The sequence below is a fragment of the Oncorhynchus clarkii genome, chromosome 19 (genome assembly GCF_045791955.1).
Source record: "Oncorhynchus clarkii lewisi isolate Uvic-CL-2024 chromosome 19, UVic_Ocla_1.0, whole genome shotgun sequence".
NCBI lineage: Eukaryota > Metazoa > Chordata > Actinopteri > Salmoniformes > Salmonidae > Oncorhynchus > Oncorhynchus clarkii.
In genome coordinates, this window is record NC_092165.1 from 42,154,484 (window position 1) to 42,177,430 (window position 22,947).

Genomic DNA, 22,947 nt, shown 5'->3' on the forward strand with positions numbered 1-22,947 from the left:
CTTGACAGTAAGCCTGTAAAAGTCAGTTTAGATTTTGATGAGAAATACCTGCGATTTTACTATAATTTACTTACAGGACCTGACTTTCCCTCACTGCCCTGGCACAGGTCCTGAAAAGCCATAAAATAAATTGAGACAGATAAATATCGAGAGAAGAAAATCATTTTTTTCCTTCTTTCCTTCTCAGATTTTTATGTTATTTGTTTAATACTGTAACCTTTGAAACCAGAGATGAACCCTGCATTCTAGTTCAGGGTATATATTAACTCCTCCAATGCTTGACTGACTGGCTGTATAAATAGACATTTGTCTGAGGATCAGTCCTTGAGCTATAAACGCCAATAAAGGTGAACCAATCATGTATTTTTATATATAAATACAAAACATCCTAATATTTAGTTGCACCCCCTATTTTGCCTTCAAAACAGCCTCAATTCGTCGGGGCATGGACTCTACAAGGTGTCGAAAGCATTCCACAGGGATGCTGGCCCATGTTGACTCCAATGCTTCCCACAGTTGTGTCAAGTTGGCTGGAAACTGTTGAGGGTGAAAAACCCAGCAGCGTTGCAGTTCTTTACACACTCAAACTGGTGTGCCTGGCACCTACTACCATGCCATGTTCAAAGGCACTTAAATATTTTGTCTTCCCATTCACCCTCTGAATGGCACACACACACAAGGCTTAAAAATCCTTCTTTAACCTGTCCCCTCCCCTTCATCTACACTGATTGAAGTGGATTTAACAAGTGACATCAATAATAGGTCATAGCCTGGATTCACCTGGTCAGTCTGTCATGGAAAGATCTTTGTACAACTGCTTTGTACACTCAGTGTATATTGGTCTATGCACATTGTCCTTTTAGTGTATATGAGAGAGTATGCCTGTGTGTGTGTGTGTTTGGGTTTAATGAGTATGCCTGTGTGTGTGTTTGGGTTTAATGAATATGGTTGTTTGTGCATGGTCTCTGTTTCAAATCAAATCAAAAATGATTTGCCACATGTGCCAAATACAACAAGTGTAGACTTTGCCGTGAAATGCTGACTTACAAGCCCTTAACCAACAGTGCTGTTCAAGAAGAATAAAGTATTTACCAAGTAGACTAAAATATAAAGTAATAATAAAAAGTAACACAATAAGAATAACAATAACGAGGCTATATACAGGAGGCTATATACAGATTCCAGAGTCGGCTACTCTGATGATTGCCTCCTGGCAACAGATGGGAAATAGATGGGCTTATTATTATGGTATGGTTGTGCTCTGACAACAGACACAACAGGAAGAGAGACATACCGCATCATCTCCCTTTTCTCACACATTTATTTACCTCAATTCCAAAGAGATGAGAGGAATTAGCATGATGATTTCTAACACAGATACAGAAGAATTTATCATTATTTAATACATCTTGGGACCCTCCACTTGATCTGTCCAATATCATTAACATAATTGCATAAGTTGTTAAAGGGAGTTGGAGGGTTGGAGGGGGAACCCCACTGGAATGTTATACAGCTCTTACTCTCTCTCTCTCTCTCTTTAGAAAACTCTGAGCGAGGGTCAGTGTGGAGAGAAAAGCAGGTTGGCTGTGTTGAGATGGAATCCCAATGTGCCTGTGTATGGCTGTTTATCTAGAGGCAGGAGAGCTGCTGGAGCACAGTCTGTGTGCAGTTAGACAGGTTAATACTGTATATAGGCCTATGTCAGTCTATATTGAAGTCATCAAGGTTAAACCTCCTAAATGGAAAAGGAACTGTACACAGCATTGAATAGATGTAGATAACATGGCTTTGTGGTAGATAAATAAAGAATCCAAGCTTAAGAATGCACATAAGAAAACATCAATGATAAAATAAGTATTGTGTCTCCAGTGTGCCTCAGAATGTGCTTCTGTGTTGTTCCATTCATGGTGGACAAGGAATGATTCTAATTCAGGACCTCGAGTAGCTTGATATTATTTTGAAAGCCTTCATTGAAAACCTTGACGACAGTCAAATGTAGGGAATCGGACACAAGGAGAATGCCATCGTTTATCCTGTCCTTCCTTTCTAGTGCTACAGCACAGGCAGAAACATCTCTTTTATTGAGTAGAAGTGAAACTCTTTTTCATTGTGTTGTCCCGGTATCAGACGCTGTAGTACTGGATGTGAATAATGCATAAGGCGTCTTGCCTGTACACTATGTAAATAGTCAACAATGGCAACAGCAGTAACAACAGGTTTGGGGCTCCTGGAGCATTATGTAAAGTGGGCGGGGGCCGTGTGTCCGGCTCTCTCCCCTGCTATTGAGGCGGCAGGCGGCAGGGCGGCCAGCCCCTCTGAAGAGAAGCGGGATGCAGCCTGGATGGTTGGCTGCTCCAGGGGCCTGAAGGAGACATGCTCAGAATTAATGAGAACAATTTAGCAAGGGGCAAGGGTGCATTTATGAAGGGGTCCATGAGGAGTATTGGAGGTCTCCTCTCCCTCCCTCCCTCTTTCTTCACCCCCACCTCTGGAAGTTACCTTGTTCCCTGGAGGTCACCTCATCTCACCTCAGACACACTACTGTAATGGATTGTTGCCCAGGAGATGATTAACAAATGCTGATGCCCAATGTCTGGTCTGCACAAACTGATTTTTATAGACCATAGAATCCTGTGTGATATACAGTAACTGTTTTGGGGTTTTAACCTAGAGTACACACTGCCTCGTACAATGTAAATGACAATGTCCTAAAATGTGTATTGTATCCTTACTTTTATGCTTACTTTTATTCTACATGTAAAAAAGGAGAGAAAAAAGGTAAAAACATTTAACCTTTTGCTTGTCCTTTGCCTATAACTCAATAGGAAGATACACTGCGTTATAAAGAGGGATCAGGTTAAGGCTGACCCATGTTTCTTGTCCTTCTCAGGCAACATAGAATACAGCTGTCCCGCCACAAACGAGTGTGAGATCACAAAACGGAGACGCAAGTCATGTCAAGCCTGCCGCTTTATGAAGTGTCTCAAAGTGGGGATGCTCAAGGAAGGCAAGTAGATCTCTGTCTGTCTGTCTGTCTGTCTGTCTGTCTGTCCGTCTGTCCGTCTGTCTGTCTGTCTGTCTGTCTGCCTGCCCATCTGTCTGTCTGCCCATCTGTCTGTCTGTCTGTCCGTCCGTCCGTCTGTCCTTCTGTCCATCTGTCTGTTTGTCTTGGTATCACTCTTTTTATGTTAATTAAAATAATCTCAAAATTCGCAGCAGTGGCCAGACAACTGATCTGAGTCCCTGGTCTGTTCTGTCCTCCCCCTACCAACACAGCAGTAAATCATGGGCAGCTGAGCTGGGGACAGAAATATGCTGAATAGGTCGATCCTGCTGTCTGAGTAATAGAAATGTAACAGTATTCCGACTGGAAAGGCTTCTACTGGGTCCCTGAGCACACACTCCGGCCAGTCTCAGCTCTCCCCAGCATATTGATCCGCTAAATGTTTTCCGAACATCTCAGCTCTCTTCTTGTGGATGATTTTATAAAGTCACCCCAACTGGGAATTCAGTGACAATTAAAAATGCTGCCGATGGATTTCTCCGGCCAGGTTTCTTACCCCCTGCCAGGCCCCCTGAGACCCCAGGCTGGGCTTCTCCTTCCGGGGGAGGCCCTAGCCCCCTACCAACCAGGCCCCCTGAGACCCCAGGCTGGGCTTCTCCTTCCGGGGGAGGCCCTAGCCCCCTACCAACCTGGCCCCCTTCCCTTGCCACTTTATCCCCCTCCTCACTTGTTGGTCTCTCCAAACAGCCCCAACACATGAATAATGAGAGCAGTGTGGCTGGGGAATGGGGAGGTGCTGTCATATTTATTTAGCTGCCCGCTGGGAAGAGCTCTTTAAGGAAACATGCTCTTTATGTCTTACTTTCCGCGAGCGCTGGTGAGAATAGGTCAAGTGGTGCTTATGTTTGACTAAGCATGATTATCCCTCCACTGCCACTGTACTACAGGGTAGCCGTGAAGAAAAGACTCAGAGGGAGATATTCTCTATTACAGTGGCAGAAGAACACAACATGATTAGTCATTTTATACTCTCATTTTATACTCCATAGCAGTAGCCTAATTACAATCCCTTAAAATATGTTGTTAACTAAGTACAACCATTTTCATGTTGTTTTTGGTATCCTTACTCATCAACATGACATGCAGTATACCCAACTACTTCCCCACCCCCTTCTCTCTTAATTCACCAGAGAATGGAATGTATAGTACATCCTATCCCATCTCCAACTCCAGCGGCATATTAGTCTATATAGATATCTGGTTTGTAACATAATCTCCGTACTGCATGAAGCAAGATAAAGAGACTGGGCCAGAAAGACAGGTTCAGCTCTTTGCTATCTGATGAAAAATTAATGCCAATATATCATCTGGGGGAATAAGAGACTACAAAATATGTAGTGATGGTCATAAATGCCTGGCCAGTGTCGGGTCAAAGTAGGAGATAGTATAGAGAGAGTGTAGAGATCAAATATGCAGAGAGAGACTTAGTCCAGCATTCTAATGCATACTTCTGTATATTCAGCATATCCACAGATTGAAAACTACGCTAATTTTTACAGAGTGGGTTTCGCCACATATTAGAATGGAGGTAGAGATTACCTCTGGCTCTGTGAAGTCCTTCAGGAATCAGGTCACCCACCTCTCTCCCACCTCCAGCAACGCTTTTCAAACACAATCAAAAGAAGTAAATATATTTCCCAAATTAACAGAAAAATGTCAAATGCATCTTAATGCACGCCACACGCTATCTTCTCCTTAGAGCAAGGTCAGGCGTCTTACGGCGGCGTGCGTGAGTGTGAAACCAATGAATCTGGTCACGGGAACTAGGGACTGGAGGAGATGCTAGTCTAAGCTCTACGAAGCCATCGGCTCAACGCCATGTCCAGGCTCAGGGGCTGGAGATGGTCAATGCTCATGTGACTAAAGCAACCCCTCTGGAGTTCATTACTGCAGAAAGGTCATTCACTCAAGAAAAAAGAAAATACTAATTATAACTTTATAGCTCTACCAAAGGTGTAATGCAGTTTCCTAACATCAGGCACTCTATGGAACTACAGTACATTTGAATGCATCACAACACACCTAACATCTCTTTTTAAATGCTCTTATCCAAAGTGACTTACAGTAGTGACTACATGCATTTGTCATACTTTTTCATGCTGGTCCCCCATTGGAATTGAACCCGGGCTTTGCAAGCCCCATGCTCTAACATCTTAGCCACACGGGCCTTGATATAACTGAATTTCAAGACATTCAGGGAGATCTTGGAAGTGCAAAGGAATTACTTTTATCCCTCAGTGCCCATGTTAAGGTTAATAGTTAATACCTTTCAAAGCAAGGCATTTCAAGGCTTTACCTCCCCTACTGATTAAGCGAGTACATGGTAAGGAATTAGTGCATGTTTTTAGTCCATTGGAAAAGGCTCCAGTTTATCTCTGTAGACGTCTTAAGGGAAGTGTAAGGGAAGTGATCTCCAAAGATCAGCAGTCCGCTTAAAGGGGATCTGCCAGAGACTTGAGTTGAATCGCTCTACTTTCCCCCGACTGTATAAAAGAGGAAGTGATCAATAGAAGAATCAAATGTCAGGGGCTACAGGTTTCTCCTCTGATCAATGGAGGGGATCAGAGCTGAGAGAGAGAGAAAGAGGAACAGATACTATTGAGAGATTACATTGACATAATTCAGTGGCAGATGCCCCCGCACACACTGACACACACACATGCAGACACACACACACAAACAGACACATACACACACGACACACACTCCCACGCTACAGTACCGCTGTACTACCTCTCTGTAATAGGCTCTATCTTGTTATGTTCCCTGGGCTGACAGGTGAGAGCACAACAGACATGTTTTAAAGGAGGGTGAAAGAGGCTGATACACAATAAACCTTCCTGTATATCACTCTCATTAGAAGACACGCGATAGAACAACCACATCCCACAAGAGCACCCATATCATCCTTACTACAACATAAAGTACGTACACACAAGCCACATACATACATACACATAAAAATGGATTCACACCAACACATAAGTAAGACATGTACACAGACAGCCACTGAATGTGTGCTTCAGGAAATGGGGATTCAATTGTTTGGTTCCATAAGAACCTATTAAAAGAATGAACATGCAATGTGAGATGTTTCAAACAGCCCAAGTGTAACTTGGCCTTCATATGGAGCCTGCATCTTGAGTGGGGAGTGAAACCAGTTTGATGTTACTGCAATAGGGTTAGATAGTTCCACTACGCTATGGGCAGGTGGACAGAGCATGTGATGAGAGCAGACTGGGGGCCCAATCAGCAGATAGGGATAGGAGGGCCATCGTGTGACCATTTTTCCGCTGCCCTCGCTCATCACCACTCGTGATTAAAAATGCTGCAACACGCTTACAAGCATGCAAAGCTGGCAACAGGGGCTCTTTGAAATAGTGCTGACGGGGGTTTAGCAGGGTGGCTGCCTTGAAAGGCAGGGTTCACCATGCCTCGCCATGTGGCCTTCTGATTTTCCCAGCTAAAATAGGGTCTGCCTAAGCCCCCCTTGGCACTGCCAACCATCCCAGACATCCTGACACTTTCCCTAGGGAGAGACATCCAGAACAGGTGACGGGCTCAAAATAAGGGCCCCTACTACGGCCGGCCACACAAAGTGAGGGAAGACAGGCCCTTTTGTAGGAGTGTGCTCTGAGTGGGATTATTATTGTTTTTGGAGAGAAAGAGGAGCCCTAGGTCAGCTGGCCCCAGCCCCCGCCCCTAGCCCGCCGCTAATCTGTGCACAAATGCCAGCCGCCTTGGCCAAAAGCCCTTTACCCCTTTACCCCTGCACCCTGCTTTGAGCTGACACCCGAGATAACCAGCCACAATCACCCTCCCTTTACCCAAACACAGGGTGATGGTGCAGGCCGTTAAACACAGAGGTGATGAGGCAGAACTCACCCCTCTTCACGCACACATTCATATACACACAGACACATTCATATACACACAGACACATTCATATACACACAGACATATTTACATACACACAGACACATACACACAAATACATGCAGTACCGATGCACCGGACACAAACAAACTTTACAAAGCTTGGTCCATGGCTCACCGAAGTGACACATAGGCTTCACCAAGGCCTCTGTGAGTTTCTCAGACACATGGAAAGAACTACTTCTCTCTCTCTCTCTCTCTCTCTCTCTCTCTCTCTCTCTCTCTCTCTCTCTCTCTCACAATCCCTTGCTTTCTGTCTCATTCTCTCCCTGTCCTCCCTCCCTGTATGGTCCTGTTTGACTGTAAAATGAGACAGGTTAGTGCCAAGCTTTAATTCCTGTCAGCATCTGGTAATTATGACCGGGAAAGCTCTAATTACAAGAGGCACCCATGTACCTGGGACTCCTCGTCACTGTGGCTTTACGCTGGCTGACACGTACAGCCACATGACTCACCAGCCAGCCCAGCCCAACACCACGGGACAGCTCATAGGCTACGGTACATTCATACCACCTGGTTGTATCTGAGCTCCTCAGGAGAGCCCAGAGAAACTCTAGAATATGGTGACATCACAATTATCGCTGGTATTTTCCACTCCTATAGTACAGCCAGATAAATCTGAATCGTAACCCTCCTACGCACTTAAACCTAGCAAGCACCAACTTGGTGACATAGGAGTCCGTCTTGTCATGGGTTCATACTCGAGGCCTCGTCCCTGAATAGATTTACTGGTCAAATATTCCTTGACACTATTTTTACATGCTACATATGAAAGATGTAAATTGGGGAATAAGGAATTTGTGATGTTCACTAATGTGGCAGCCGTCAGATGATCCCCCAGTGTTTGCTGAGAAGGATGGGTCTCTTCTGGGAATTGTGGGTAATTAGGTTAGTAGGTTGACAATGTCAGGAAATTTAAAGACAATCCTAATCAGATGTGTTTCTAGGGAATCAAATAATTTATATACGTTGAATAAAATATCCTTATTCTATTCCTACACGATAATCCTGTTTGCTATAGCTACCCATGCATAGAGTCTAGTTTGGGAGAAAGGGGTATGGTTCACTCAATGGAAGGGGTGAAAAGGACCGTTTTCATAATCCATCGTTTCAGTCCTCTCTATTGAATGAAGGCTATTATTTACGTACTAAATCATCTCCTTTTTGCTCCCCATCCATCCCCACTGTCTGTTCCCTCCATCGACCTCTAATCACTGTACATAGGGACATCCAAACCCATCCTCCAAGAGAGTACAGGCTGAGGGGGAAATTGTATTAGCCTCATTTGCAGTGGTCACACAATACCCAGCTATGACACTGTCTTTGTAGTTATAAAGTGATGAAATCATCAAGCAAGTCCTCTCCCTGTCAGTGATTTTAGCAGAGGGCACTTGGTGTGCTGACAAATAAATCTCCTCCACCAGCTAGACCATACATATACTACAGGATAATACCTCTGATCAAATCTGGTTTAGCATCCATTTGTTTAAGGGGTTTAGGTTATACATAATGGGGAAATAGATAGACATTTGCTATACAGGGTAAAGATCCATCAGGCACATTCAGCAGTGTGCAGGACCGTGTCCCTATGCAGGACCGTGTCCCTGTGCAGGACCGTGTCCCTGTGCAGGACCGTGTCCCTATGCAGGACCGTGTCCCTGTGCAGGACCGTGTCCCTGTGCAGGACCGTGTCCCTGTGCAGGACCGTGTCCCTGTGCAGGACCGTGTCCCTGTGCAGGACCGTGTCCCTGTGCAGGACCGTGTCCCTGTGCAGGACCGTGTCCCTGTGCAGGACCGTGTCCCTGTGCAGGACCGTGTCCCTGTGCAGGACCGTGTCCCTGTGCAGGACCGTGTCCCTGTGCAGGACCGTGTCCCTGTGCAGTCCCAACAGGATGATGCGTGAAACATAAATGTTTTGCATACGATTAAATGAAATCACCAAACACCATCCTGTATCACATAAATGGAACACTGCAGATGAAATATTTTTACTCCGTTGAACAATAATAGAATAGAAAGGACAATCCAAATGGAAACGCTCTTATCAAATAATGAAATAATAAATAACTTATGTTACGATGAGGTTGGTGACATTTACACTATCAGTGCGGGACCTGGTCCCCTGTGAGTGGCAGAGAGTGATAAGGCCTCACTCCTGTCCCGTGAAAGAGGGGTGAAATAAGGAGCCTTCATTGGAAAGCTAACCTCTATCTGTGTCATAATTCTATAAGACTGTACACCAGACAGTGTGTGAATGTGGTTGTGTGTTCATTCCTCCTACAGGAGCTACATGGCTGGACACAGAGGCCTCTAGACACTGAGCTCACCGGTACCTGCCTTGTTGTTCATTAGTATGCCGTCCACCTCACCCAAAAAAACGAAATAATTAGAGGACCAGTCTGTGAGATCATTGACCCTGCATTAAATATTCATATGTTTAGAGCTCCTTCGGGCTCGGCAGTGTCACAGTAGACCAGCCAGGCATGGACCGCATATGGGAACGCAGAGCCAGTCGGCAGTCCCTCTGACACACTGACACTCCCTTTACTCTCTCTCACCATGCAGACAACAGAACAGAGCCATTCCTCTGGGCAGACACACACACACCTCAGCTTGGTCAGGCTTTCAGACGTAATGCCACCTCACATAACAAGAGGAATAGTTTAGTGTTTGTTTTTGATCATTTCGGAATCTGATGAGTGAATCTGAGTGTGTGATTGGGGAATTAGACGTAAATGTGGGTTGTGTAACTCTCTACCAATAACAATGTACTAATTGTGAAACTACTTAAAACTGTGTTAAATTGTTATTTTTTATTGATAACATTCCTATGTTGTAGAATTGATTCATTCATTTTATTTGTCAGAATGGTGAAATTGGATTTCCTACTCAAAGGTCTCCTTGCATCTTGTCATGTGTCAGGTGTGCGTCTGGACCGTGTGCGAGGGGGAAGACAGAAGTACAAGAGGAGGATGGATGCAGAGAACACAGCGTACCTGGGCCTCACACTCCCCCCTCCTGCCAAAAAACCCCGTGAGTAGTGCTCTGTTACCTCACTACCCATTCCCCTTCCCGCAGCGTTCCCCCAGACCAGGTTCAGTTAAAGACAGATGCATTTTATTCAGACCAGATTCTCCTGTTGTCTGGATATATGTATTTCCATAGGAGAGCACTTCTTGAGAATATATATTAGGCCAGACAGGCATTGTTCTGGTAACAGCTGAGTTATGACAAATCTCAGAGCAGATGACCGATATTAAACAGTGACTGGCTTCTCAGGGATAGCAGTCCTAGGAATATCCTCTCACATAATGTTGAGTAATGTGAGGAGAATTTTTATTATCAACCATATTAAACCATTCATTCGTTTACTTGTTAGAGGGAGAAAGAGAGAGTGAATGATTGTATATCCTAGCATGTACGTTTGTATCTGAGAGTACCTGTATTTGCATCACAGAAATGTGACTTTTGACTGTTGTTTTGACCATCTCTGCTTCCTCGTCAGTCACAAAGATAGTGTCCCACCTGCTGGTGGCCGAGCCAGAGAAGATCTATGCCATGCCTGACCCCACCATGCCTGAGAGTGACATCAAGGCCCTCACCACGCTGTGTGACCTGGCTGACCGGGAGCTTGTTGTCATCATTGGCTGGGCAAAGCATATCCCAGGTATGCCCACCCATCTACAGCCCACTGCACTAGTTGAGCACCATAGAAAGATATAGAACACCATTCACTCATGATCAGCTGTAACATACTGTGTAGTTAAAAAACCACACGTGACAGATGTTTAGATACAGAACCAGCCATTCAATTCAACTGGTAGAATCTGACATCATGATTAGTCCTTGTTAGTTCCATTTAGAGTAGTTCAACACCAAGTCACCCTAATGAACCCTCTATCCCATCATCCATTTCCCTGCCTTTGCTTCCGATGGGTGCGCATGCACACACACACTCACACACGCACACGCACGCGCACAAATGCAAACACATATAATTAAAGTCAGCAGCTCACATGGACCTAGGGGCAAAATGGAGACAGCTTTAAAATAATCAAATCAATCGAGTCCAGCTAAAATCCCTACTCTGAATGGTGAGGGACTACAGCCCCGGTGTCAATATATGCCATAACCACAGGGGAGATTTAGAGCAGAGCACAGGACCCTCCCTCTGAAACAAGACAGCTCACTCACTCACTCACTCACTCACTCACTCACTCACTCACTCACTCACTCACTCACTCACTCACACACACACACACACACACACACACTTCAATTGAATTATTGATAGGCATAATCATGTTTCTTCTCTGCTCCATAGACATCGTGATAGACGAGGTGTTAGGTAATGAGATGCTGTTAAATTAAGAATACCACATTCTATGTCAGCAGACATTCTGCTCCCTTCTAGAGTTTTCTCCTGATTCTGACAGTCAACATATTGTTTAGGGACTCTTTTAGCAACCAAAGCAGAGTCTGTCTGATCTTGAGGTTGACCCTGATAACTCTAGAACATTATAGCACACTGGGCATAGAGGTAACCCGCTGAAAGACTGTGTCCCTCAGTACAGCCTCTGTTGTATAGCCTCTCTGTACCCTCGTCTTCTCATCAGCATAGTAGACGTGTCTGCGCTGACATCAGCTGCAGAACGCCTGCTGTAGTTTCAGCTGGGCCTCTCCTGGTTGTGTGCAGGACATGTAGGTGTGACAACTGTACCTGGACAGACAGGTGGTCGGTATATCTTAGAAGAGAAGAAGTGGAGTTGTCAGCTACAGATCTAGAGATTAGGACTTTCCCAACCAGACTGTTCTGTACAGCCCATTGTCAGCAGAGGGAGAGTTTAACCAAGGAGCTTACCCAGGACTGGATCAGACTGACCCAATAACACAGTCCCATCCCATTTACCTTGCCAAAACAAGCCAGCCAGGTACACTACCTCTGGCCAGAATATACAGAGAAAACACCACTGTTCACCTCTGGCAATGTGCAGTGTTGTAGTATTATACAGAGAATATTATAGAATTATCCTCAAATGATTGAATAACTTTAAAAGTATATGAGAGTTGAATCGGTTTGATTACCGATAGGCTATTAAACTGTCATGTTGTCAGGGCTTTTGTCTTCCTGTGTTGACATACAGGACAGTAAATATGGCGTGCTAACTGGAGTGCTCTGTATGGCAAAGCTTTTAAGTGCTGCGTTAATCCGATTATCATAACCTGCATTGTACAGTGGATAGTTGACTAATCTTAATTGGATTTGCCATGGAAGGCCTGAGAATGCTCATCACTCCATAATGATGGTTTAACCCAAAATCCAACCGGAAGCCAGACTGTCTGACATTTCTAAATGTGTGGAAACGCTTGGCTTTGCATAGTGTTACTGTTGTACTGTACAAGCTGCAGCAGGATGAATTAGCATTCTGGTCTGCCTGTATACCCACACACAAACATTTGCATCTCTTACCTATTGTTTATATTTACACGACTAGTCATAGGAGTCAGGTAAAAATAAACAACAGCAACTTACTGCATTCAGGGGTTATACATTTAAATTACAGAATCTAAATTCTATTTTTAACTTCTAATAATTATAACACAGTGTCAGGACTATAATCTAATTTTCAACCTTTATGATTATTTACCTACTCCAAAAGTGGTAATAAAATGGTCAAATTAGAATGAAAAGGGAGACTGAAACTGTAACTCCAAAGCTCCCCTGTTCTCCCTGTGGTGAGCTCTGTATTAGGTCATTCCCTCTACACCAGCCATGAAATGGCTGCATAATTGAGTTGTACATGGCTGAACCTGATCAGAGATGGTTCACTGGCTGACCCAGACTCCATGCACTAATACTCTATGCACCAATGGCACCTCAGGGCAGTCTAGCACAGCCACAGAGCACAGAGGACCATATTTCTCCCCCCATCCACGCTCTCTATGAGGAAAAGAGAGGGAGAAAACTGCTGATTGCATTCTGATAGATTTTTTGGCCTTTGGCAATGGAATTAAAAAGATTAACAGTTCATTATGAAGTGGGCCACATTGATTAGGACATTGACAGATGGGCAATGACCAGATTCCAAAGGTAACAATTTATACGTCAAGAAAATTGGCACTTAAGTTCTCCCAATATATTTTTCATTGCCCCTTTTCTTGGCTAACATTTGAAAAAGTGTTTTAAAAGTGCTGTAATTTGACATGGAGTAGATCTAACCAAGTCTAATTCGAGGATGATTAAGGAACAGCAAAGCGGTACTATTAGCTTCCGTAAACGGTATCATTCTCTCACAAGATCCCATATCAATTTAGTGTGTTATCTCTCCTCTAATTTATGGGCTGGAAATACATTACCATACTACATTATAGTATAATTGTACAGTTATACTGTAGCTGAGGATCTCAACCCTAGACGGCTGGTGGCACCGGAATTGGGGAGGACAGGCTCATAGTATTGGCAAAAATGGATGGAATTGTATCAGACACAAACACATGGTTGATACCTATCACGTTTCAGGTAAAACCCAGATGTAGACAGTGTCAAAGAAACAAAAGTGTATTTCTAAAACAGGGGCAGGCAAACGACAGTCAAAGGCAGGCAGTGGTCAATAACCCAGAGTGGGTGCAAGGGGTCCAGAACGGCAGGCAGTCTCAGGGTCAGGGGTCAATAATCCAGTAAGGTACAGAACGGCAGGCAGTCTCAGGGTCAGGGGTCAATAATCCAGTAAGGTACAGAACGGCAGGCAGTCTCAGGGTCAGGGGTCAATAATCCAGTAAGGTAGAGAACGGCAGGCAGTCTCAGGGTCAGGGCAGGCAGGGGTCAATAATCCAGTAAGGTAGAGAATGGCAGGCAGTCTCAGGGTCAGGGGTCAATAATCCAGTAAGGTACAGAACGGCAGGCAGTCTCAGGGTCAGGGCAGGCAGGGGTCAATAATCCAGTAAGGTAGAGAACGGCAGGCAGTCTCAGGGTCAGTGTCAGGGGTCAATAATCCAGTAAGGTACAGAACGGCAGGCAGTCTCAGGGTCAGGGGTCAATAATCCAGTAAGGTACAGAACGGCAGGCAGTCTCAGGGTCAGGGAAGGCAGAACGGCCAAAATCGGGAAGGACTAGAAAACAGGAGCAAGATACAGGCAGGAGCAGGGGAACAAACGCTGGTAGGTTTCACAAACAAAACGAACTGGCAACAGACAAACAGAGAACACAGGTATAAATACACAGGGGATAATGGGTAAGATGGGCGACACCTGGAGGGGGGTGGAGACAAGCTCAAAGACAGGTGAAACAGATCAAGGGGTGACAATAGCGTTCCATTCACTCCATTCCAGCCATAATTATGAGTCGTCCTCCCCTCACCAGGCTCCTGTGATCTCAACCACAGGACTAACTAACACAATAGCTAGATAGACATAATAATTGTTAGTCAATAGTCCACACACTGTAATCAGACTGTACAGTCAGTACATTGAGTTTACGTATTAGGAAGTAAGTTGGTGTTGCTGTTCCCTGGCACAGTTTGCTATTATCATCTCTGAGGATAAGGTTCTCTAATGACAGCCTTTACTTTTGATTAATTAGTAATCATTATGAAGCTTTGAATACCAGCATCTCTCTCTGCTCCAGATAGAGCCAGCAGCAGAGGGAGGAGACTAATATGGCCGTGGGCTAACTGGGGCTGGGGCCCGGTCATTAAGGTCAGTGTTAGGGGGACGATGACAGATGGCTTGTTGCTCATAAGGTGCTAACAAACTTTGACACACATAGCTGCCCAATGCCCCCCACCCACCCACCCCAGCTGCATTTCACTGTCCACGAGGTTTAGGATTGAACTCAGTATACTGCCAGTCTCCACATGGCTATAACCTGTGTGTTCCCCTTCATTAGAGTGGTGATGGTCACAGAGGGCGGGTGCGCTGCTGAACCCCCAACCCCTCCAAAACTACCCCCTCAGCACTTAACCCAGGGACAGTGTGAATGTCACGTGCCCCAATGTGGAATCTGCCATGCATGCCGCTTTTATAAGAGGGTCTCATTGTTAGAGGAGGCAGACGTTTGTCACCTGCTGTCAGACCTCCCATTCTGCTTCCAGGGTCGGAATGTTTTCTGACGGGAATTCTGTGGCATGATTCTGTGGGTTCACTGAGTGCTGGATGTTCTCCTCCTGCTGTTTGTTTCTAGTCCACAGACCTAAACCTGCTCTGCTATGATTGATAGTGTATTTCAATAGGTGAAACACACTACATATGTTTTGTAAGACATTTCATGGTAAAATATATTTTTTTCTCCAAATTGATAAAACCCAGAATGGCTGATTTCGTTTTTGAAATAGCAAAGTCTAGCATTGCAGTTCGACCCAAACAACCTAATGAATTGTCCTGGTTCTTGTTGTTATTTATTAGTGATCTACTTGATTTAATTGCAGCCTGTTAGCTCAGTGTACAGACTACGTTGGTCATGAAGCTTATGTTTAGTTGTTAGCGGGGAACAAGGCGGTGAGGTTTAGGAGAGATCACGCCTCTTGTATGTTGTCGTATCTGTGTCAGCACCCTGCACCCCCCTCCTTCCCACAGCCCCCTTCGGGTTCCTGTTTTCTTTTTGTCATTAAATTGTGAAATCTACTTACTGTGTTGTCGGGCTGATCCCACTCAAGCTGCTTAATATCCTTGTAATAGAGTGCGAATACTGCCGGGCAATACATCAGCACCTCATCAGTGTACTTTATTAAATATAGACACCAACAGACAGCTCTTAGTATATTCACTTTACCCTCTGACGTAGACTTCAACACACCAGATAAAGATAGATTGAGCAATCAGGTGGATGCTGAACCCAGGGAGGCAGACAGGCAGGCAGAGTGGGTTTCTGGGAGATTGAGATGGGGGGAGTTTCAGATGGCCAGGCAGGGATGGAGACCAGGAGGGAGACTGAGAGAGAGAGGGGCAGGGAGGGAGAGAGAGGCAGGGAGGTAGAGAGAGGTAGGGATAGCGAGACACCGGGAGGGAGGGAGGGAGGGAGGGAGGGAGGGAGGGAGGGAGGGAGGGAGGGAGGGAGGGAGGGAGGGAGGGCAGGGCAGGGAGAGAGAGAAAGGCAGGCAGGGAAGGAGAGAGAGAAAGGCAGGGAGGGAGAGAGAGAGAAAGGCAGGGAGGGAGAGAGAGGCAGGGATAGAGAGACATAGGTAGGGAGAGAGGCAGGAAGGGAGAGAAAGGCAGGGAGAGAGAGAGAGAGGCAGGGAGAGAGAGAGGCAGGGAGAGAGAGAAAGACAGGGAGGGAGAGAGAGAGGCAGGAAGGGAGAGAGAAAGAGAGGCAGGGAGGGAGAGAGAGGGAGAGGGAGAGAGAGGGAGACACAGGTAGGGAGAGAAGCAGGCAGGGAGGGTGAGAGTGCGTGAGGCAGGGAGGGAGAGAGCAAGGCAGGGAGGGAGAGAGAGAGAGGGGCAGGGAGGGAGAGAGAGAGGCAGGGATAGATAGAGGCAGGTAGGGAGAGAGGCAGGCAAGGAGGCAGGCAGTGAGACTAGGACAGAGACAGGGAGACTGGGAGAGAGGCAGGGAGGCAAGCAGGGAGAGAGACAGTGGGAGAGAAGCAGGGAGGGAGATGGTTAGGAAAGGGGCATCTGCCAGGAACAGAGAAGGGGGAGTATTTGGTTTTGTTACAATGCTACAAATTGTTACAATTTTAAATGAGCAGTTACCGGCAAGCCAAGCATCAAATCTGTCTGAATGCATTTTCAATTTTGATGTAAGATGACGTACAAAAGGCTCAACTTCAGCACGGTTTCAATAGTATTACTAATTTGCAGTGAGGAAGTCTTTCAGAGAGCTGATGATTTGCCTTTAGACATTGTCAACTAGGCATTAGCTGTCCCTCCCTCATTAAGGCGTGTTGCTGGTTGGCAGCAGAGATAAATTATGTGTAATTATGTGAATGATTAAAGTCAGAATCCTCCTGGTCTTTGGGCTAAACAGAGATATATAACACCAAACGAGGGCTGTGGGACTCTTGAGACGGCTAAATACTCCCGAGCCGGGGTCACAGGGTCGGGGGGGTGCAGATTAAGACAAGGGGATTACTGTATTTAACGTTATACAACCTCATAACTTTCACAGGCCGCTGGTCAAATAACCCATTCCCAGCTACTTATAATTGGACAATGGTCTGGTGTTCATTTTAAAAGTAGAGATAGCTGGCACTCCTGAAAAGTGGATTACTGAACCATTTAGTCACAAAACAGGATGAAATCTATTAATTATCTATCATCCAGCTATATGTGACTATCAAATCAAATCAAATTGTATTGGTCACATACACATATTTAGCAGGTGTTATTGCGGGTATAGCGAAATGCTTGTGTACCTAGCTCCAATGGTGCAGTAGTATCTAACAATGCAGTAGTATCTAAAAATGATTCACAACAAATCTAGAATAATAGATTTTCCACTGTTGAAATTCAAGATGTACTGAAATGGATATACCACTGAAATTGAAGGTGTACTGAATTGTATCTGTAAAAGCGTTTATGACAGGGTAGTTTGGGTATTGTGTTATGTAATATGTTACAAGTGAAGGCTTGTGGCGGCCTGACTTGAGCTGTGTGCTGTACGTGTGGCTGAGGTTCAGGTCAAATGATTTATGTCAAGCACAGCAATTTATTGCCAAGAAGCTATTGATTGGGTCCTCCTGACGCTTTCATGTAAATTCAGGAAGAATCATGGCTAGCAGCTGCAGCTTACTCACACACACACGCAGAAACACGCACAAACACACATGGCCAGGCACAAACCACACGGGCACACACACTGGCACACACACACACACACACACACACAAGCTTGCACACGCACATTCCAACCAAAATGACCAGACAGCTTTGCATCTGCTCCAGTCTGTTTGTATCAAACAGATGTATTTAATCAACCTTAAAACAGTACTGTATAACTGATCAGGAGCACATATCATACACATTACAGCTTCTTGCAATAAACACTAAATGTGGTTTAAAAAAATAAGAATGTATCTGTCTCTGAAATAAAAGTAGTAGATTTGGGGATGTTTTAAAAGAGAAATGTTTTTGAAATAAAAGCTTTGATTTAGGTAGATGAGCAGTCAGTTTAGTACAGAGCTGAATAAGATGAGCTGAACCTCTGGGGCTCTTTTAAGTGCGGTATTGCTCAAAGTAGATGGCAGGCACTTGACTGGCTGAGGTGAGAATGCCGTTGGGCAAAATTATTCAGGGCTCGCTTGTCCTTCTGATAGCCAGCCATGATATACTGTACACTACATGACCAAAAGTATGTGGACACCTGCTAGTCGAGCATCTCATTCCAAAATCATGGGCATTAATGTGGAGTTGGTCCCCCCTTTGCTGCTATAACAGCCTCCACTCTTCTGGGAAGACTTTCCACTAGAGGTTGGAACATTGCTGCTGGGACTTGCTTCCATTCAGCCACAAGCGCATTAGTGACGTCGGGCACTACTGTTGGTGGGAGCGCCTGGCTTGCAGTCGTTGTTCCAATTCATCCCAAAGTTGTTTGATGGGGTTGAGGTCAGGGCTCTGTGTAGGCCAGTCAAGTTCTTCCACACCGATCTCGACAAACCATTTCTGTATGGACCTTGCTTTGTGCACGGGGGCATTGGCATGTTGAAACAGGAAAGGACCTTCCCCAAACTGTTGCCACAAAGTTGGAAGCAAATAATTGTCTAGAATGTCATTGTATGCTGTAGAGTTAAGATTTCCCTTCACTGTAACTAAGGGGCATAGCCCAACTCATGAAAAACAGCCCCAGACCATAATTCCTACTCCACTATGCATTGGGGCAGGTAGTGTTCTCCTGGCATCTGCCAAACCCAGATGTGTCTGTGTGAAGCGTGATTCATCACCACAGAGAACACTTTTACACGGCTCCAGAGACCAATGGTGGCGAGCTTTACACCACTTCAGCCGACTTTTGGCATTGTGCATGGTGATCTTAGGCTTGTGTGCGGCTGCTCGGCCATGGAAACCCATTTCATGAAGCTCCTGACGAACAGTTATTGTGCTGACGATGCTTCCAGAGGCAGTTTGGAACTCGGTAGGGAGTGGTGCAACTGAGGACAGACGTTCGAGCCGTTGTTGCTCCTATGACGGTGCCACGTTGAAAGTCACTGAGCTCTTCAGTAAGGCCATTCTACTGCCAATGTTTATTTATGGATATTGCATGGCTGTGTGCTTGATTTTATACACCTGTCAGCAACAGGTGTGGCAGAAATTGCCAAATCCACTAATTTGAAGGGGTGTCCACATACCTTCATATACAGTTGAAGTCGGAAGTTTACATACACTTAGGTTGGAGTCATTAAAACTCGTTTTTCAACCACTCCACAAATTTCTTGTTAACAAACTATAGTTTTAGCAAGTCAGTTAGGACATCTACTTTGTGCATGACACAAGTAATTTTTCCAACAATTGTTTACAGACAGATTATTTCATTTATAATTCTCAATTCCAGTGGGTCAGAAGTTTACATACACTAAGTTGACTGTGCCTTTAAACAGCTTGGAAAATTCCATAAAATGATGTCATGGCTTTAGAAGCTTCTGTTTGGCTAATTGGCATCATGACTCAATTGGAGGTGTACTTGTGGATGTATTTCAAGGCATACCTTCAAATTAAGTGCCTCTTTGCTTGACATCATGAGAAAATCAAAAGAAATCAGCCAAGATCTCAGAGAAAATTGTAGACCTCTGGTTCATCCCTGGGAGCAAGTCTGGTTCATCCCTGGGAGCAATTTCCAAATGCCTGAAGGTACCACGTTCATCTGTATAAACAATAGTATGCAAGTATAAACACCATGGAACAACGCAGCCGTAATACCGCTCAGGAAGAAGACACATTCTGTCTCCTAGAGATGAATGTACTTTGGTGCGAAAAGTCCAAATCAATCCCGGAACAACAGCAAAGGATCCTGTGAAGATGCTGGAGGAAACAGGTACAAAAGTATCTATATCCAGAGGAAAGCAAGTCCTATATCGAGATAACCTGAAAGGCCACTCAGCAAGGAAGAAGCCACTGCTCCACAACCGCCATAAAAAAGCCAGACTGTGGTTTGCAACTGCACATGGGGACAAAGATCATATTTTTGGAGAAATGTCCTCTGGTCTGATGAAACAAAAATAGAACTGTTTGGCCATAATGACCATCGGTTTTTTGGAGGAAAAAGGGGGCAAGCTTGCAAGCCGAAGACACCATCCCAACCGTGAAGCATGGGGGTGACAGCATCATGTTGTGGGGGTGCTTTGCTGCAGGAGGGACTGGTGCACTTCAAAAAATAGATGGCATCATGAGGATGGAAAATTATATGGATATATTGAAGCAACATCTCAAGACATCAGTTACAGCTTGGTTGCAAATGGGTCTTCCAAATGGACAATGACTCCAAGCATACTTCCAAAGTTGTGGCAAAATGGCTTAAGGACAACAAAGTCAAGGTATTGGAGTGGCCATCACAAAGCTCTGACCTCAATCCCATAGAAAATTTGTGGGCAGAAAAAGCGTGGAGGCAAGGAGGCCTACAAACCTGACTCAGTTACACCAGCTCTGTCAGGAGGAATGGGCCAAAATTCACCCAACTTATTGTGGGAAGCTTGTGGAAGGCTACCTAAACAATTTAAAGGCAATGCTACCAAATACTATTTGAGTGTATGTAAATTCATGACCCAATGGGAATGTGAGGAAAGAAATAAAAGCTGAAATAAATCATTCTCTCTACTATTATTCTGACATTTCACATTCTTAATATAAAGTAGTGATCCTAACTGACCTAAGACAGGGACATTTTTACTAGGATTAAATGTCAGGAATTGTGAAAAACAGAGTTTAAATGTACTTGTCTCAGATGTATGTAAACTTCCGACTTCAACTGTATATAGTGTAGCAGCCCCTGTCTAGCGAGAATGACTCTCTTTTCCCCCTATCGCTTTCTCTCTCTCTCTCTCTCTCTCTCTCTCTCTCTCTCTCTCTCTCTCTCTCTCTCTCTCTCTCTCTCTCTCCCTGTATCTCTGTATATCTCTCTGTGTTTCTCTTCCTCTCTGTTCTCCTTATCTCTCACTTCCTCTTTATCTTCTCCCTATCTCTCTCTTTCATTCCCTCCACCCCTTTCACTCTCTCTTTCCGTCTCCCTCCCTCGCTTCATCTCTCTCTCTCTATCCCTCTCTCTCGCTCTCTCTGTCTGTTCAGTAGTCTGATTGAGGATGAAATACGAGGGAGCTGCAGCTGGAGGGGGCCACCATGCCTCGTAATTACTTCTCTTTTTATGACCCGTGCTAATGGCCCTCGGGGAGAGGGAAACAATAATAAATTAATAGAATATGAACTCCCGCTCAACAGAAATATCCAGCATTTCATTTTGGGCCGTCCTCTGCTCTGGCAGATGAAATGGCACCCTGATTAAACTGACGAGGGGTGGACCCAGAGGCAGCCGGCACTGGTGTGGCCTGCCTGGTCTGCCACCATCTCACTCCCCTCCCTCGGTGAAGGGGTCTGTCGGAGATAAGGAGGATGGGGATTTTGTCTCTCCCCAATTGGCTTTTTACAGTTGTATCCAGAATAACAAGCTAAGAATCTGAAGATGAAGTTTAATATATTTCTACATGTGTGCATGTATAGGATTCTCACCTTAGAGGACAGAGGTAAGAGACTGCAACAGGGCTGTTTGGACAGGGATATTGTTGTATTTAAATCCAGTATAGGTAAGTCAGGGAGCAGAGCAGGAAAAGCTGAGGGAAATCATCTGTCAAAGAAAACAACATTTATTCCTGTGTTATAACTTTCATATGTGTATTATACAAAATATTGCAGTGAAATCCTATTCAAGATTTGCCTAAATCAACCAGAGAGACCAGCCAAGCTTGTCAATGTTTTCGAACCCATTTCAAGTGGCTATGTTTATTGTAAACACAAACAAAACTGGTGTAATTTTATACTGTGCCTAGCCAGGGACAGGGATCATTGAGAGAACCAGCTGAAGCATGAAGTGAATTAGTCTACTGTTGAACCCAGTCATGGTCTTCAGTGTCTGGTTAAGAGGCGAGGAAGAGAGCATGTTCCCTGTCCACAGCCACCACATGTTTGTCTGTCTCCCTCTGAAATCGCAGGGACCGAGAGAGCCCCCCCCCCCCCCACCGCATGACTGTGATTGTGTGGTAGTATGGACCACAGTAGTATGCTATGTCAACATGACATTTCTCCTGAGGACTGCTTGTCCACATGTAATGAGGAGGTATATTGTGGTTAAACTGTGATACAGTAGATGATTCACTGTAACCTACTGTGTGTTGAAGTTCCATTGTGTTTACTGGATAAAATAAATATACTGTCATGTAATGTCATTTTTAAATTGATAATGTAGATGCCTTTAAAACACAATCGTCCCCTAACATCACAATACCGTATATGAAATGAACAACAGAGATTTCAGAAATGTTGTTATTGCCCTCTGCTATTTTAGCCTACTTACCCAGGGTAGCCTTGTGGAAAAGGGCCTTCAACCACACAGACAGGTCTCTAAGTTTTGGTCAATATTGTGCCGTGTTTCCTAAACCCCACCAAGGCAGTGGTGTGGAAATTAAGATGTAAATATTGATATTTCATTAGAGGAAATCACCCACTCCGACAGCACTTAACCGGGCTGCCTTCACAGCATGGCGGCCAGAGCGCTGTGTGACCTATGGAGTCTGGAAGTCACTTCATTACTCGATTAAATTGAGTGGAAAACGGCAAGTCAACGACACAAGATCCCATTTGGAGCCATAATTTAGGCCCTGAAGAGAGACAGAGCAGGGGGAAAACCCCTCCTCTCCATCTCACAACACCGGATTCAATTCAAGGACTTTTAGCGTCAAACGTAATTGCAGGCTGCTGTGTTCAGTGTGTGCATATTACTGAGAGGTGTCTGGTATAACAGAGGGATTTTGCATT

General features: G+C 44.9%; 1 protein-coding gene across 1 annotated transcript in view; it reads left to right on the forward strand.

The window, feature by feature from the left end:
• The window catches only part of LOC139375224 (steroid hormone receptor ERR2-like), a 52,024-nt gene that overhangs the window by 19,181 nt on the left and 9,896 nt on the right, over positions 1-22,947 (forward strand). Inside the window, exons 4-6 of the mRNA XM_071116819.1 lie at positions 2,891-3,007; positions 9,922-10,032; positions 10,505-10,666. Coding sequence (XP_070972920.1) covers positions 2,891-3,007; positions 9,922-10,032; positions 10,505-10,666 — 390 coding nt within the window. The remainder of the gene's footprint in view (positions 1-2,890; positions 3,008-9,921; positions 10,033-10,504; positions 10,667-22,947) is intronic.